At 40.9% G+C, this 18,723-nt stretch overlaps 1 protein-coding gene and 1 long non-coding RNA gene across 12 annotated transcripts in view; both read right to left on the bottom strand.

The window, feature by feature from the left end:
• The window catches only part of lrch1 (leucine-rich repeats and calponin homology (CH) domain containing 1), a 251,315-nt gene that overhangs the window by 37,124 nt on the left and 195,468 nt on the right, over window positions 1-18,723 (bottom strand). For 5 of the 8 annotated variants that reach the window (XM_037109402.1, XM_037109401.1, XM_037109400.1 and 2 more), the window contains 3 exons: window positions 2,997-3,106; window positions 2,753-2,890; window positions 964-1,041 (listed from right to left, as the gene is read on the bottom strand). In XM_037109402.1, the coding sequence (XP_036965297.1) occupies window positions 964-1,041; window positions 2,753-2,890; window positions 2,997-3,106 (326 nt within the window). Of the gene's footprint in view, window positions 1-963; window positions 1,042-2,752; window positions 2,891-2,996; window positions 3,107-16,017; window positions 17,631-17,905; window positions 18,076-18,723 lie in introns of those variants that run through there. The other 3 variants (XM_037109407.1, XM_037109408.1, XM_037109406.1) reach the window with 2 other exon arrangements.
• Window positions 10,514-15,453, bottom strand: LOC119025646. 4 transcript variants are annotated; one of them, XR_005076886.1, is made up of 7 exons: window positions 15,424-15,453; window positions 14,240-15,317; window positions 13,433-13,544; window positions 12,860-13,292; window positions 12,533-12,764; window positions 12,146-12,373; window positions 10,514-11,687 (listed from the first exon to the last, which is right to left on the bottom strand). It is a non-coding gene; the product is annotated as an uncharacterized LOC119025646 (long non-coding RNA). The 4 variants fall into 4 exon arrangements; XR_005076884.1 differs by having other exon boundaries at window positions 14,249-15,317; XR_005076885.1 differs by having other exon boundaries at window positions 13,433-13,539; window positions 14,249-15,317.

The raw sequence follows: 18,723 nt of genomic DNA, 5'->3' as shown, positions 1-18,723 counted from the left end.
CCGGTCATGCCTGAGAACCACAATTGTTCATAGCTCATTAAACTGGACAGTTAAATTAATATATGATTAATTGCATTGACCAATAAATGTAACAATGTTCTACAACAGGGGTATTCAAATTCTGACACTGTGACCTGTCCCTTAAACAATACTGAGAGGACTGCCCCCATTGCCCATGATGCTTGTGAACAATACAAACATGGGCTATAACATTGCTATAAATTCAGTTTGTTAGCTTTAGTTTGTTGGATTACCAGATACTGAGTAATTGTGACAATAGTCAGGGAAGTTCTTCTTTTCCAGTGTTACAGTTTCATGGACGTTTGTTATTGGTGGACCTCACAGATAATGATGTCCTTGGGAAAAGAAAATCATACAAAATCCTAACAAGATTTGTATTATACCAGAGGTTTCATATTCTCTGGGAACTCTGAGAATTTACAAAATTTTTGAATCACATCTGACAATTAGACGCCAGTGGGTTTAAAGTACCTTCATTTTTCGGCAATCATTTTTTTGCACCTGTTGTGACTGCTCCTACAGTTTGTTTGTTTGCTTTTCCTCACTTGTTGTAAAGCAATGGTTGTCAAGAAAAAAAACAACACCTGATTGGCTGCTGTATGTTGTAGCTATGGGCCTGTGCAGCCGCCATATGTACAGAGGTCAGGATCTACAAGTGCACAAAGGTAGCACCAGTATTAATGCCATTATTTGCTTCTGCTATATTGGAGGGGTCAGAATCTGCTAAATGTTTTGTTATGACGATGTCTTTTAAATTTTTCTCTTCATAACAACTTCACATTTGATAATACATATCCTTTCAATACAAGTATGAGGTCTATTGGATGAATGGTTTGCATTCATTATGAAAAGGGCATACAGGCAGACAAATAGCTTGCTTTGTATTTAGATATTTACTTGTGGCAGGTTTTCAAAAAAAGCTTTTCAAGGAGCTTGCTTTACCTCTGGTACACCAATTTTTCTGCAGGCATCCAGGAAGTTCTCCACATTTCTCCGACACTTGGCCATGCTGAGTTTGGGCTGGAAGCACAGAGTGACACAAAAATGCTTTTACACATAAGTACTAATTTTCTTCACCACTGTTACAGTCCTTTTATTTGAAACATAATATTTTACTATTTTTCATGATCACAACTACTTTGAAAGGACTGGGTACAAGGTACATTAATTTCAAAGCTAAGGTTTCAGAAACAAAACTAGGTTTTAGTCCTTAGTCCTTTGCTACATTAATAGAAAAAAAAAAAAACTGTCTCGTGGAGGTGAGCCTGGTTGAGGCACAGCTTTAAGAGTGAGAGAGGTGGAAAGGGCTCAGGAAAGCAGCGGCAGGTGAGTGACTGACAGAGCTGGCATCCAGTTACTAATCACTGTCTCCCTTTATATGCAATAGTGTGCTGGGCCTCAGATGGGAGATGCACAGGACAGCAGACAGAGGAACTGCAATGAGACACACGAGCCGCGTTCTGTCCTGTTGAGTGCATTATTGTGTTGAAGTGGTTTGAGCAAAATAAAATAAGGCTTAAATCAAGAACTGTGTGCATGATGCTTGGGGAGATGACCCATGGTAACACAGAAAAGGCTACAAGTCTATTTTATAAAATGAAGGGTGGAGGATCCATCCATCCATCCATTTTCGTCTGCTTATCCGGGGCCGGGTCGCGGGGGCAGCTGCCTGAGCAGGGACACCCAGACTTCCCTCTCCACGGACACTTCCTCCAGCTCTTCCAGGAGGATCCCAAGGCGTTCCCAGGCCAGCTGGGTGACATAATCACTCCAGCATGTCCTGGGTCTTCCTCGGGGTCTCCTCCCAGCGGGATATGCCAGGAACACCTCCTGAGGAAGGCATCCCGGGGGCATCCAATATAGATGCCCGAGCCAACTCAGCTGGCTCCTCTCGATGTGGAGGAGCAGCGGCTATACTCTGTGCACCTCCCGGGTGACAGAGCTCTTCACCCTATCTCTAAGGGAGCGCCCCGCCACCCTGCGGAGGAAACTCATTTCAGCAGCTTGTATCCTGGATCTTATTCTTTCGGTCATGACCCAAAGTTCATGACCATAGGTGAGGGCAGGAACGTAGACTCACCGGTAAAATTGAGAGCTTCGCCTTTCGACTCAGCTCTCTCTTCACCACGACAGACCGATACAACGACTGCATTACTGCGGCCGCTGCACCGATTCGCCTGTCAATCTCACAGTCCATCCTTCTCTCACACGTGAACAAGACCCCAAGATACTTAAATGAATCAAGGAATCTCACTCCAAGATTCCACCAGATACGTGTCTGTTGGGTTATGGCTCCGATCCAGTTTTGCTCCACAGTCTGCCATCCACCAACCCCCACCGGTTTCATTTTGAGTCTGCCACAGCAAAGTACGGTCGACAGCTGGTGTCGCGAGACCAAGGAGTTCCCACGATAATCACTCGCAACCGCAGTTATAGGTCTGTGTAATGAAAACAGCAACACGAAGTGTTCCTAACTGAAGGATTAGTAGAAAAGCTTGTATTTGTCTCTTTTTTGATATTGTGTGCTGGTGTCAACACAGATTAACCGGATCAGGTTTTTTTTTTGGCAACTTTTAAAAATATCATAACACACAACATTATAATCCCCCCCAACTGACACTGTCAATCTGTGGAAAATACTTTCCTCAATTTTTTTTGTTTTTGAGGTTTTAGAGTAGCATTAATATTCATCTCATGGATCAAAGGTCACAACTGAAAATCTGAGACATACCACTGCTGGCGAGGGAATATGGATACTGGCAACAGAGCGAGGGCGAATGTTATTTGCCAGATGGCAGAGCACAACTCCATCCATAAGAGATGATCCGAGATCCTCAGGAAGGACAACCTTCAGCCTGCTCTCAATGCTCTAAGGAATAAACAACAATCTAAAAAGTTAAAAAACCCACAGATATTTTGTTGATCACTCACGCTAACTCACGCTAGTTGGTCATCGTAAAGGAAGTGTGTCTTACGTCTCGCAGTTGCTCCATGAGCTCCAGTTCCTCTCGCAGCTGCTCCATCTTTCGTCTCATTGTGAATTGAGGGTCAACACACTCCAGACTCTTATGGCTCTGCAGAAACACTGTTACAAACACAAGAACAACACCTTCAGCGTTAGACTTAGAGAGCAACAATGCAGTAACTGGCGTCCGCACACCTTAGAGGAATCACAACAGTTTCTCTCATCATAAGAAACTAAGTGCACCTTGATGAAGAAATGATTGATAATCAAGACCCAGACCCCTTGATCATGTGATAATCAAGTGACATCTGAGATTCTCCAAGCCCTTACTGACTTAAGCCAAATATGGCCCTTTTAAATCTGGTCAAAACACCCAATAAACCTGAAAACATCTGCTGTTGGTCTTCAATCTAAATGAGCATTCACTCCCAGGTCATTGACTTTGTGGTTAATATGGGTGTTTATCCATCTGTCTCGTCAAGCAGTACTTGAACATCAGTCAGTTGGAGAGTGGCTTCTGTGCCATATCAGAAGTGAGATTTCTCACTCCTTAGCAACTAAATTATCAACTCTGGAAAAAAAAAAAATGTTTAATTGAGACTTTCTGGATTTAGTCTGATGAGGTATATGATCTGTTGCTTTCTACTGTCAGGTTTTTCCCGTTTTTCTTGCATGCTTGTGATGACGAACATGACACGCATGCACAAAAAAGAAACTGCAAGTCTAAATGTAAATGGCCCCAAATGGCCCAAAATGTATTTGCTTTACACTTGATCAAGCAGATTCTTCTTCCTGACTTTGTTGTACTTGTATTTACATTCCACCTGATCTCTTCTTTGCTTTATTTAGTGCCTATTGTACCATTTCATTTGCCCAGAGTCAGCAAACAGACACAGACCCAACACTTCACCACAGCAACTTCTGAAGCAGAATTGGATAATTCAACATCTTTCTGTTCTCAGAAGTTCGATTCTTCCCAAAAAAAATACTCACAACTTCACATCAGAATAGAAGGTCAAGTTGATATGAAGGTGATCCTGAACACCAAGGACACAGATTATTCCAAAGTATGATCAGTGTGTCTTCTTGGACATTTAAGACATCTACCCTTAGTATCATCCAGCTGACTGTTGTGTTCAGTAACTTGAGGAAAATCCAAGCATTTCTTCTAAAACTTCCAAGTGGTTAATTTTAAGTGTTTAGATACTAAATGCCAATTGACAGTTAGCCAAGTACCCCTCTCATCGGTTACTGTTCAGTGTCAGTGTCCATGGCACTTGGCGCATGCTCTGCTGTGACAGCACACACTGCACTCTGTTTGGCGCACTACCAGACAGCTTCGCCATCATCAGGTAAGACAGAACTGAACAGTCGGGTTAGACGTGGGGCAGTGGGGTCCGCCTTTATATCAATATGAGATGAGGTAACACCATCAAGGGGAACCACATGGTATGAACGCCTGTCCTGGAGATGTTGACCATGTCCCTGGCTCTATACTACTTCAGCTCTGCTTTTAATACCATCCAGTGGAACCTGATGATCTGGATGCTACGCCAACTCAACTCATCTGCACTCACCACTAACACCAGAGCACTGCAGGTTTGTGTGTTGAGCTCTCTACAGGCTGTAAACCAATGACTGCACCATCCCTTCACCACCCACCACTTACATCAAACAACGACACTGCTATTCTTGCTCTTTTCCCACTGATGATCATTCTGTTCTGGACTCTATGTTGCCTCCCATCTCTAACCATTGTACTAAAGCCTTGTTCAACCCATTCTGCTCTATTGCTCTACCTCCTTCTTCAACATGTTCCCTGTCACAAACCAGGTCAAACTCACACACAACCAACACAGCTGCAAAGATAATAGGCTTTCCCAAACCCAACTGCCCAGAGCCCTGTCATTGTAAGGCCATCACACACATTGCAAAGGAAACATAGTATAGTAGCCCTAAAAAAGGGGGACTTGCCTAGGGAACTATTAGTCTTGTTTTCATGTTTTTTGTTTTTTTTTTGTCGTTTTTTGTGATGTTGTGCATAGGATTATATCAATTAACCAACCAACCAACCAACCAACCAATCATTATTTTTGGCTGAGACAAACCGAGCCTGTATGGGTTCCCTCTGGATTATCCATCTTCGTGCCACAGCCCAAAGACATGCAAATTGGGTTACTCAATCACACTAAATTGCCTGTTGGTGTGAATGGGAAGGTTTTATATGTTAACGCTTTGATGAACGCATACATCCAGTGCAGACTAATGTAACTGTTATTTGGCCTGTCTCACATTAATATAAATGGGGATGAGCGGTAAAAGCTTCAGTTTGGTCGGCTGTACGCCGCAGCAGGATGCAAAAAAAACAAAACAAAACAACAACAAAAGAATAATGGGAAACCAGTATATACAGTTATATTCAGTGACACAGAAAAAGCTTTTCTGCCATAAAAGGCACAACAAAAAGCTTGCATAAGTGTAACATACACTACGTACATTCATGCTGTCAGAGCTCTGTATACTTTTAGCTCTGGCTTTGCCACAGGAGCGTTCATACAGAGGGACTTCATGACGCCAGTCTAACAGGAGCAACATGCTCCTGTTAGACTGTCAATCTGTCAAATGATTTTTTGACATCTGTCAAATGATTTTGATTGCAGATGCTTTTTGTTCATAGAAATAATTACAAATTTCTCATTTTGGTGAATACAAAGTACAAAATAAGAAGTATAAAGTTAAAGCATAAAGGTAGCATAAAATATAGATAGTCAAGTAAAGTACAAGCAACCTCACCCTAACCCTAATTCAAACTTATGCAACAATAATCAAACAGTTTCAACCACTATTTTGGCAAGATGACTTACAAACGTATCCTAATTTTTTTAATGTGTAATTGTCCTATGATATATTGTTGGTGCCTCTAAGCAAGGCACAATCTAAATAAATATGCAGCAGCTGAAACTGAGAAGCATTCACGTGATTTAAAAATAATGGCAGCTAAAAGAGACACAATAGGTTTACTGTCTGAAACAGCAGCATCCTTCTTTAATGACTCTTCATCTTTGGTGATGTAGCATTTTTCTTTAAATCAAACCTTCTGCCATAGAAAAAGTTTTTGTCCCTCTTAGCAATTATGTCTTCTTATTTTCTATCAATAAATAGTAAAGCATATAACCCTCTGGAATAATACAAATGATGATACAAAATGATACAAAAAAAGATTAACACCTGCCGACATCAGTGTGTACAACAAAGTTTACTCCAACATCAAATGACATCAATAGTCACTAGTATTTATTGGCTGTGATGAAAACACAACACTCGGATGGACATGTTTAATCCTACCTTTGTCAGGCACAATGCTATGGATGTGTTATGAAGTTAAGGCTGCTGACTTGTTGATCCTTTTCCATCTGTCTCCGTTCAAGCGTCATGATCATGTCAGCTGCCTGCACATGTGCAACTCTCAAAAGAGAACCAGATGTCTCATTTAGCCACTTCCATTATCAGTTTCTCATTCAGAAGTTTATTGATTAGGAATATGCACTATGTTTTAAGATCTTTGGATGTGAGGTATATGATCTGCTAAATTCATCTCCTGGCAATGGGAAAAAGAAAAACTTCCATTTTAATTGGGTTTAACCATGTCAAGGAGACCTGTTCATACACTCTATTGTTGGTATATAAGTAGTATTAGTGAACTTTAGAGGTGCTGGTTGTTGGTCTTTGTTACCTTTGGCCAATAGCCAACCAAGCTGTTTCACCCAGTTTCAAGTCTTTATGCTAAGCTAAGCTGCTGCTGTCTGAAGCTTCATAGAACATACAGACATGACAATGCAAAGTGCACAAGGTGAGAGAGCTAATATTCTCAAACGATTTTCATTTAAAATAACAATAAATGAATTTGTTTCTTACACCAGCTTGGTAGGAACTAAAATGAATAAGTAGAATCAGAATCAAGGAAATTGATATGATACAAGGATAAGGATAAGAGCAGCTTTTCCAGTGTAGGAGTGTGAAACACACTTGGCCTCTTTATACACACGCGCACACACACACACATACAGAGAGAGAGAGAGAGAGAGAGAGAGAGAGAGAGAGAGAGAGAGAGAGAGAGAGAGAGCAAGATGAATCATCCACCTCATCTGTGTCCTATTTTCTACATACATAAATCTGCCCTTTACAGCTAATTGAATCTGAACATAGAAGGTCTGTATCTTTGTAATTAAATTTGGTGACCAAAGGAGGGAGCTACAGGGTCTCTATAGTGGTTTAATCTCCAGTAGTGAAGGCCAGAAGCTTTAAGTCTGCAGAACATGTCTCCCCTTCAAGTAAGATGGCCATGGTCTTTTCAGGGATGTATCCACATTTTAAGAAGTGTGGAAAAACCTCTAAGGTAATTCTGTGTGATGTGGAATCTCTGAGGAGGACATGGGGACAAGAGAAGACAATGAAGGGCAAATGGATTTATCAGTCTAATTCTGTCTTCTGGTTAATTGATTTTACAAGCTGCTCAATGCTCCCTCTCCCTCTTTTCATCTTTGTCTTACTTGCTCTCTCACTAAACATCTCTCTGCCATCAGGACAGTTTGAGCCTGCAGCATCTTGTTTCTGTCTCTCTTCCTCAGATGGCTTGTTAAAAGCTTCAAAAGATATTGTTAAAACCCTGTATTGGGGATTGTGGGTCTCTGCCACCCATTTCATGAATAATGTAGTCTTAGCTCACTTATCAGGGAACTTGCTCACAAGCTCACAAAAAAAAAAAGGGAAAAAAATAGAATTACAACCTTGCGGTTGAATTCCTCCACACACCAGTCAAGTTGCTGTTTCTGTGCTATGATGCTGAAAAATAGCCAAAACATTTTTTTGCAGAATATGGATGTCACAGTGAAGCTGACCTTTGACTTCTTAGATATAAAATATCAACATGAATGAATTGTTGAGTAATGGCTCAACGCATCTTTGTGAGTTTAAGGTATAATGTATTGGCAATATCATTCAATACTTTCAATGATGTTGTCACAGTACTATACCCCAATCTAAAAAAAAAACCCAAAAAACAAAAAAACAAACCTGATTTGTGTTTTTCTAATATGGACTGTTGAGCTAACCATTTCATCAGTTTCATCTGACCCTTAAGGTGGGTTGACATATGGTAAGCCTTTCTTCTACAGTCCCCTAATTACCAGGTATTTACCTGGTAAATAGTCCCCTAATTACCAAGTATTTACCTGGTAAATTCACGGTAACACTAAAGTGTTACTAGGTAAGTACCAATGTAAATATAAACGTAAATACAATGAAACTATGGCCAAGATACTGGGCATTTACCTAGAAACTATATCATGTAATTGGGTAATTACTAACAAAGTAAGTACAATGAAACTATGGGTATTTACCTGGTAACTATATGGTAAATTATAGTGTGTTATTGGGTAATTACTGCGGGTAATACCGAGGCATGGTGGACAGCTTTGTAGAGTGGTGTGGACAGAACCACCTGCAGCTCAACACGGGGAAAACCAAAGAGCTGCGGGTGGACTTTAGGAAGAAGAGTAACCCTCCAAACCCTATCAACATCAAGGGTACTGATGTGGATATAGTGGACTGTTACAAGTATCTAGGGGTCCATATTGACAATAAACTAGACTGGACAGCCAACATCAATGCCCTCCACAAGAAAGGTCAGAGTCGCCTCTTTCTCCTGAGGAGACTCAGGTCTTTTAATGTATGCAGGACCATGTTGCAGATGTTCTACCACTCAGTTGTCTCCAGCGTCATCTTCTACGCTGTGGTGTGCTGGGGCAGCAGGGCTAAGACAGCCGATGCCAACAGGCTGGATAAGCTCATCAGGAGAGCTGGCTCTGTCCTGGGAGTTGAACTGCAGTCTCTGGCAGAGGTGTCTGAGCAGAGGATGCTGAGGAAACTGCTCAACATCCTGGACAATACATCGCACCCCCTGCATGCAACACTGGACTCTTACTGCAGCACCTTCAGTCTCAGACTGAGAGCACCGAGGTGCTCCACAGAACGCCACAGGAGATCCTTTCTCCCTGTGGCCATCAAACTTTTTAACTCTTCCCCCTTCTCCATATCGGACAATGATAATATCCCTGCACATCCACAAACACTTTAAGCTGCTGATTCGCACCTTATCTGCTGTTACATGTCAATAGCTCATATTTATAGTTGCAATTTACTTTTATTTCATTGTATTTTTTTATATTATATTTTTATTTCTATTTGATTTGATTTATACTGTTTCCTTGTACTGCAACCCTGGCACAGCAATTTCCTTCGGGATTAATAAAGTCCTTATCTTATCTTATCTTATCTTATCTTATCTTATCGTAATGAGCAGGTAGCTACAGTCCCCTAATCACCAGCTATTTACCCAACAATTATATGGTAATAAAAATGTGTTACTAGGTATTGTATTAATTTTCTTATTACTGTTGGTAATTACCTAGTAACACTTTTGTGTTACCATAAATTTTCCAGATAAATACATGGTAATTAGGGAGCTGCAAAAGAAAGGCTTACCTGATATATATTCAGGCACATGCAACACTTGTAGCTGATGGCAGTAAAGTTTGCCTCTATGTTATTATGTTGTTTGTCAAAATGAATTTGAAACAATAAAACAAATGTGTTTAGAGTGATAAGACAAGTAATATTGCAAAGGCTATAGTTGATGAAGATTATCAGTCATCCAGGTCATGGTAATTCTAAGTGCTGTATCGTAGGCAAGTCGCTGGACTTGTTTCAGTTTCTTGAAGATGTTTCACCTCTTATTCAAGAGGCTTCTTCAGTATTGACTGGAAGTAGGGGGGCATCAGACAGAGGTCAAGTAAGACACAACACAGAAAGGCCAACACTTCAGGTCAAGACTCTGCTGTCAACTTACATCTGAAGGAGAAACATCATTCCTTTGAAGACAACAATGTAACATCTTGGCCAGAGAAGACAGATGGTTTAAAAGAGCAGTAAAAGAATTCATCTATGTCAAACTGGAATGACCTTCTATGTACAGAGGAGAGGGCCTAAGACATTACTTATCACCCACCTACAATACAGTACTGAGTTCCCGCCCCAGACAGCTTAACAACCATTAAAACCTGGGCTTAGCTAGCCCTAGCAATCCACATGAAGGCTGGTTGGGTCAGTGACCCACAAGTGGCCTTAACGACTGTGAAACTCAGAGCTCCCTCCAGCTAGTTAGAACTGAAGTAGCCTCTTGGATGAGAGGTGAAACATCTTCAAGACTGAAACAGTCCAGTTGCCTATGACATAGCACTTAGAATTACAGAGGCTATGTTGCACAGTTCTGAATCCAACCATGTCTTGAAATTGTCGCTTGCTGTTTGATGTGTCTTGGACACACATGTTTAAAAATCACTGGCTTAGAAAATGTAGCTGCCATTCACTCATTACACTGGTTACATTGGGAATTGATTGTGTTATTGGAATGGATCTGAATTGTAGTGACATGTAGTCCATTATCTTGAATATTTATTTCATCTTATGAGTTCTCCCAGAATGAGGCTGAATATGTAAATAGATTAGCATTTGTTAGTTCCTCTACTCAAGTTGAATTTATTGTAGTGGACATTAATGCTGACAATGCCTGCTAATAGTTATATTTACATCAGTGAAGCGTGGCGTACAACCCCATGGCTGGATCACTGTATTTGCACAAATGCCACAAAGATTTATATACTATGACTATGCCATTGCTAATTACATACCATTTTCTATGTCAGTGAATCTAGAAAAGCTACCAATGCTATCTGCTGTAGTTAGAAGCATAAACACAGAGAAACTGGACTGGTCTACTGTAAATGCCATCAAGACAGAAGTTACTGCAAGAGCATGCTTTCAAAAACAACAAAAAAATTCAAAAATTAGGTGCATATTAATTAAAATGAGCAAAATTAAACAGAACAACAAAATGTGGCTTGTCAAGACTCTCCGAAACAAGTAAACAAATCTAACCTCAATGAATGCACAAATACCTCAAAATGAGTGTATTCTCACTAATATGAAGTGCATTTTTCTTGATTGAAATGAAATATATGAGAGCTATTTTCTCAAAATATTTTAAAATATTCTTAAATTAAGAAAATGCTAGTGCCGTCATCTTGTAATAATACCATGCACTAGGGATTATATTTCTTGAAACAGCAAGCTATACTGAAAACTGTTGTACTTTTCTTGAATATTTTTCTCATTATGTAGAATAATTTTCTTAAAATTCCTGAAATAAGAACAAAACATGACAGCCACTGGACAAGACTGAGGCTGGTAAACTGAAATTTTAACTGTATAACAATATACATAATAATATATAAACATCTGACACAGTGCCAAATTCCTGTGACAGCTCAACAAACTGTATCATCCAAGGCAAACATTACTGGAACAGGGCTTCAACTTTATTACTAATGTTCTACTCAGTGATAAACTTCTCCACTCAGCCATAGCATTTTATATGAGGAAGTATGGCTATGCACTTGGGATATGTGAGGTGAAATGTGTTGTAACATGCCATGATATACATCACACTGTCAGAGATGTCCTCTTTTGGGAAGATCAGCACAGGCATGGTTCCCATGGCCAGTATGCAGTTGGTTTCACATACGATGGCCACAGGGCTGAAGAGTGGTCTTGCCTGAAGAAAAGTGTTGGGGTCCTCTGCAGACTGAAACACAAAGAGAAAAATGATCACAAAACACTTCACTGTTTAGAGACTATGGTCAATACGTCATGACTTTTTGAAAACTCCATAAATCTGGGCCATCTCACAAAAGGTCCCCCACCAGTTCTTCAGTTCAGGTATGAAGTGGGAGATTCCTTGATTGAGGATCCACTGCAGTTGATCTTTTAAAATCTTGTTCCAATCAAAATCTAGCAAACAAAACTTCCAATTTGTACCAGTTAGAATGGATAGAAGTGGACTAGACTGCTTTATGAATTTGACAAATGCGACAAAACTATCACAGAATCTGCCTATAAAAAGGTCTGTGAAAACATCTGTGGTGCTGCAACCTTGAAACAGTATCCACAATTACTATGTGTATAACTACAATGTGCACGTGTCTCACTACTATAATCTTATTGATCAAAAACATAAATCTTAAAATGGTTTGATTTGCTTACATGATCCACTTTTCTGAAGCAGGGATATGCTTGAAGAATCTCGGTGGCCTGTCCTGTCCTGCTCCTTCATAACATCGGAGTCAATATAAGTCTGTCGTGCTTGGTATTCAAGGTCCAACAGCTGGGCAACATCCTTGTTGTTGGGTCTGGGCCTGGATTTGTATAGCTCCTGCAGAACTTTGTAGTGTCTTGCCTGGCTCTGTGGGCTGTCAGTTGTTTCAGGCCCTCCTGTTGAAATTAATGTACAATCACTGTTTCTATCATTACAGTTTGCAGAAACATAACAACCAACAAATACTCAAAGTTACTTACTTTTAGATGAATAATTAATAATTAATGATAACTGGCAATCATTTAAATGATTTCAGTACCAACACAATCTCTTACCATCCACCTGTTCAGCCTCTAGAGAACTGCCTGTCGACTGTGGTGATCTTTCCAAGATTAACGTTGAAGCATTGAACTCAGTCATCAGTGGATGACTCCTGGCTGCTGCTGACTGCTGCTGCTCTCAAAGCTAATGCCCAGTTGCCCTTTTTCTTCCGAAGTTGCTCCCTGCTTCTTTTTTGGGGGGTGTCACATTCTGGACCCTTTTCAAAAGCTGCTTCTTCACAGATTCCTGACAAAAACACAAGACAGATTGTGTAATAATCACATTTATCAAAATAAAATTAAACCATATAAGCACTGATCCTAAATAAAGCATCCTCCTACCCACTCAGCTCCACTGGCTCCAGACCTTGGGTAGTACTCAATGAGATGCTTAGCCATCACAGTTAGCTCATGGCTGCATGGATATTGGAATTCATCCCCTGCAGCTCTGTTGATGACAATCCTGCTTGTCACTGTATTCCTTATTAAGCAAAAGCGAAGCTCTTTGGAGAGTGTATAGTCTCCTTCTTGTCCAGCACTTTTTTTTTTCAGAAAAGGTGGTTCTTGACTGCTCCAGCTCTGTGTCTCTGTATACAACATATTGTGGACTTACAAGCTGTACAGTTCTGCTGGTGACATGTTGGTCTCCTGGGTTTGAAAGGGGGGGGGGGGGAGAAGTGGTGGGCACAAGGGTTGAGGTAGTGGGGCAGTGGGAGCTGGCAAGTTCACAAGTCCCAGACGAAGTATCTGGTCGAAGCTGGTCTAACTCTTCACCCTGAAAAAGGCAAACATTTACCCCATAGTAAAAAGTCAATAGCAGTGCACGAGAAACATCAACACCAAAATGGCTATGCCTCACTGACATTATGAATCACAGCATGATTAAATCTCCATAATGTAAAAATGTAATATCACCTCAGTTTCTCCATGTGTCATCCTCCAAATGGCTCTCCTTCTTAAAAAGTGCTCAGGCCCCAGAAAGAGATCATGCAAACCCTCCTCAGAAAGACCTAGAAGCATGTCTGTGCTGATATTAGCAGTTGAAAATCACATACAACCACACTGTGAATATACAGTAAAATGCAATAAATTGGTTGATAAGTCACAATCTGTATTTCAAAGGGTGAGAATGTGCTGATAATGGCAGCCGAGAAGCACACCTCCAAGCAGTAAGTTGTCTACATTAAGGTCAAGTCTGCCTGCCATTTCCACTAAAGGCAGAAACGATTTTAACACATCAACCAGTGTTTCCCATTAATTAAGTAGGCTGCCATCCCCCATCTCCTTCAGTCAGCCCCTTCCCCAGCTGGACTGCGTCTCTCACACATATATGCATACATAGATCATGCTGGAACATTAATAAATGCTAAGTGAGCAAAATAGCTAATTGCACAGTGTTCCAATTGCCCTGCGAATATGGTCCCCCACCACCCCCACAGCGCAGAGGGTCCGAGACCTTTCCACCATGTCTCTTGGAAAACGGTGCATGAGACATGTTAACATAAGCCAACAAATTAAGCCAACGTTAAACTAAGCTAACTGCCCACACTGCACACACATGGTTTCTGGCAATGAAACACTGTCAATACATTTTGAAGGGATGACTGTTAGTGTAGTTACCAACTGTTCATTGCTAACATGTAATAGCTCAGCAAGTAAACCAGCTTGTTAAAATTAGCATGTTAGCACTTGTTAGCCTACTTCACAATTAGCTTAACTTACTTAACTTACTCAATACTGGAACTGTTGTAGGATCCATACCCGGAAAAGTTATCCATGGCATTGCAACTTTAGAGGAATTGAAACAGGTTAAACTTCAGACAGCATGATGGAGGACAGCTTAAGTGCCAGGCAGCGGCTGCAACTGACCCCGGCTGCAACTGAACCGACCACAGACTGACCCCTGTTGGCACGTTCCCATTTGGAAGGTACCATGTCATATAATGGGGTGACAAACATGTTGTAAATAATGTACAAATGGAGAATACGACTAACAGACGGAGTCATAATTTGAAATTCCTGCATCATATTCAAAAATGTATCACTGCACCAGTTACTCCCATAGAGGCAATTATAAATACTAATTTAAAAAATATTAATTCATAGAAGTCCCCTGTTTTGCGAGATATTGTAGTGAAGTACATCAGCGATGTATTGTTTCATGCACCTTTCCCCCAGCTTTTTCAGAGACTGCAGACGAAACCCTGCTTGTGCATAAGTTTTGAATATAATTTTGTTGATTTCAAAATTATTTGGTGGTGCGTTATCTGCCTCGTTTTCATCACTTTTTCGCTGAAACTCCTACTGAGCCACATCAATTGAATGCACAGCCACAGTCCTGACTTCAGGTTGCTGTGTGGTATTGATGGATGCACTGAGGAATATCGTGTGTATAACTCATTCCATTGTCATGTAAAGAGAGGACAAATTTTTTACCCAAGTCAGTAAACAATAAACCCAAACAGAGTCTCATTAAAACAAGTAAAAATTGTTCATGGACGGCCAAATTGGTATCAAGTGGTTGTGAGCAAGAAGTCAACAAAAATTATAAAGTCTTTGTTATTTAAATTTTGTGCTGATACTGATGGTGTTGGATCCATTTGAGTGCCACAGTCCTTCATCGGCTTGTTACCGCAGCTGAAACTGTGGTTGTGATCTATGTGATCTGGCCACTGGATTCCGACATCATGCGTCTGCAGAGGCATATTCTCCAAATTCCCAAAATCCACATCTGTTTCCATAGCTTCAGGTTCAATGGCTGAAGACATCTTCTTTTGGGGGGAGTACTAGCTTTTGTTGCCTAAAGGGAAAAAAGAGAGCTTTGCATTAGGTAAACATGACAATCAAGCATATTTAAATTAAGGAAATGCGACGCAATAATATGGTTATCCAAGAGACCTACTTACACGGCAATGTCATGTCATGTCATTGTCCGTCACCACTTATTCCTTTCCATGGGGTTGCAGGGTGTTGCTGCTGGAGCCAATCCCAGCCTTATCTCAGGGTGAGGGCAGGGTACTCCCTGGACAAGTCACCAGCTCATCGCAGGGCCCTCACTGATGAGCAATGTGGGGTTCAGTATCTCACTCAAGGACACTTCAACATGCAGCTCAGCCCTGCCTGGATTTGAACTAGCAACCTTCCGTTCACTAGTCGACCTGCTCTACTTGCTGAGCTACAGCCACCCCCTACACGGCAATCATAACCCATAAACAACACAGGATACAGGTTTTCTCTTGTGGCTTGTCCGTCAGGAAAATGTATCCCACACACCTTAGAGTGGTAATGAAGATAAATACATAATGAGTGATGCATTGGTTGTAAGTACTTATCAAATAAGTGTGAACAAGACAGCAAGTTAAATAGCACTCTGCACTTTCTCTTATTTAATGTCAAACATGCGCAGTTACACTTTACCATCCTATTTATGATGCCTGAAAGGGGTTTATATGATTGTTGTCCTTTTTTCGTGGGGTGAGGGGCCAAAACTGTTGTTTATCCTGTTTTGTCCAGTCCTGTCTGGGCTCTTGTGACAATTCTCCTGTTTTATCAGATGTACTGTATGGCACAAATTAAATTTCCACAAGGATGAAGATCTATCTATTTATTTGACATAGTAGTTTAATTAGTTATTATTACCAATCACAGAATAATCAAACAATATTGGATGAGTATATTTACATATCCATCTAGCAGACATTTTTATCCAAAGCAAAGCAACAAGGACTAACATTTAAGCTGATGCACAGAGAGGAACTGCAGTACAGGTCATAAAAAGCAGTAACATCAGAGCTTCAGTGTTGCGAAATCATATTTGCACTTGAAAACACTTTGCGACATGAAAGCTCCAGCTTTGTTTTCACCTGTGGCTAACGATATTGCTAGCAAACTTAGCTAGCACTTTTACACTGTATGTTACACCCACTGCATGCGACCTGTGGCATTAACAGATTGAACAGTCAAAGCCAAACTTACCACAGTATTCTTGTTTGGCTTGAAGCCATCTCGGTTTATGTATTTCATCCACTTTTGACGCACATCTTGGTCCTCCACTCAACCAGGAAATCTATGTAATCCATAAGGCCGTAAACATGGGCAGTCAATGTGCAACAAAGATTTGTGAATTTCACAAGTGGTTTTATTCCAGGCCTGTATTTTTGCACTGTTGTTAAAATAGCTGAACACACAGCATGTTCTTCCCGGCATTATTGAACAGCATACGTACTTAAAAAAAAAAGAGAAATAGAAGAATATTTTCACATCTACAGCCAACATCTGCAACAACCACTACAGGACCAACATGCTACTTCCTTAGCAGCAAAGCACCACAGTAATGGTGATTTGCGTATACGGTGGGAACAACTGAGGGCGGGGACAAAAACACAAACAACATCAACACAATATTGTTCACTGTCCAACTGCTCAAAGTTAAGAGTCCACAGCTCAAATTTCACTGACTGTGCCCAAAATAATGTGGTCATTGCTCTTAGTTGTCACTAAAAAAATAGAGTGTAAACATAATAAACATGTCACTCTAATAACAAAAGCAGAAAACAAATAATAATCAGTCAGTTAACTAAACTGCTAACCTTACTACTCCTCCATCTCCACTTTCTGCAATCCAAGCATGATGTGAAGATTTTTTTTTTAAGAAGATAAGCATTTTGGCATGCTTTGCTGTCAGCCTGCTCCTGTGCTCCTCAATGACAATTGACGCTGTGCTAAAGAGCCTCTCGCTCTCGACACTCATGCAGGGAGCACAGAGGAACTTAGCTGCTGTCGCTGCCAGGGTGGGGAATTGAGCTTGGTTGGCTCTCCAGTAATGTTAAGGATTGTTCTTATGTTCAGAGCCTCACAGAGGTAGCTCTCCATTTCACTGATTGCCCCTGGGATGATCTACTCAGAAGGACCTGCTGCTGCGCTGCTCTCCACCAGTATCTCATCAAAGATGCTGCCAAGGCTGCTGCTTGCACCCTTCATCCGTGGAGTCTTGTTCACTGGCTCGGACACAGTTTCATCAGATGGAGGCGTGGTCTTCGGCTCTTCTTCTACTTTCACCGCTGTCTTTAATGCTGCGTTTGCATGTCCCAGATTTTCCGCATTTGTGAAGTACCTGGCATAAATATAAAATATATAATATTTTCGTGCTCACAGAAAGAAACACAGTCACACAATCATGATAATCTAAACAGTGATTCTGTAACCCACTTCAATAATTTCATATCACTATGGGTGCAATATTTATTCATTATAATGATTTCTTCATCTGTCCAATAGTTATTATCCATGCAATATCTTTTAACTGTGCAACATTAGAACAGTACAATTTTCCCTATATACATCATATTAGGCTAAATAAATGTAACAATTTGACATAAATTCCCTTACCAGTCTTATAACGTGGATCCAGCAGTGCTGCCACAGCCCCCACTGATTTGCTGTTAAAATGGCTGGCAGGGTGTTCTTGTCTTCAGATAAGTAGACATGCAGTGGCCGTTTTTGATGAATGAGGCTGTCAATCATGTACTTGGTACTGCTCATCGTGTCTGGACATCCTGCTGGAGACATTTTGGTGTGACGTTCAGCTCTATTTGTGGGTCTTAAAGGCTTGAATAAGCCTTGGTGGAATGTTTAAAGTGGCCCACTATTTTTCTCCCGTTGGCTAGTGCATCACTTACGGCTCGCTGTGACAAGACCCCTTCATGGACTACAAGCTGAAGACTGTGTGCAAAACATCCTAAGCTTAGCACACCAACTGATCCATAGCCGCTGAGACAGCTGCTGAGATCCAGGAGATGTTAGGTCTCTGGAGCTGTCTTCTTGTCCGCTTGTTGATATAATGACAAGCTACTAACGGTCGCTGCTTTCAAATTAAAAGCCTCCCGCTAAGACCGCAGTTCTAAACTCCAATGGGAAGCAATGTAAAGCTCTTATTTTGAAGACAAATTTGCTGTCTTTCTGACATCGAAATGCAACGTACTTTACCTTTAGCCTTCAGTCAGCCCCCTCACCTCAGCATCATCCACACATCTTGAAAATGAGTTGTAGAGATTTTAGAAGTTGTTTTTTTTTTATCAAATTCAAGGCTCCCTTTACGCGTGCATATGTTCGCAGTTCACTGATAATCTCTGGTACACGCGCCCATGTCCCATCCATAACAGCGCCCCCCCCCCCCCCCCAACAGCCCCCCCCCCCCCACACGATTC

The sequence above is a fragment of the Acanthopagrus latus genome, chromosome 9 (genome assembly GCF_904848185.1).
Source record: "Acanthopagrus latus isolate v.2019 chromosome 9, fAcaLat1.1, whole genome shotgun sequence".
NCBI classification, from domain to species: domain Eukaryota; kingdom Metazoa; phylum Chordata; class Actinopteri; order Spariformes; family Sparidae; genus Acanthopagrus; species Acanthopagrus latus.
The sequence above is the reverse complement of the archived record's forward strand: the minus strand, read 5'-3'. Positions and strand labels throughout refer to the sequence as shown.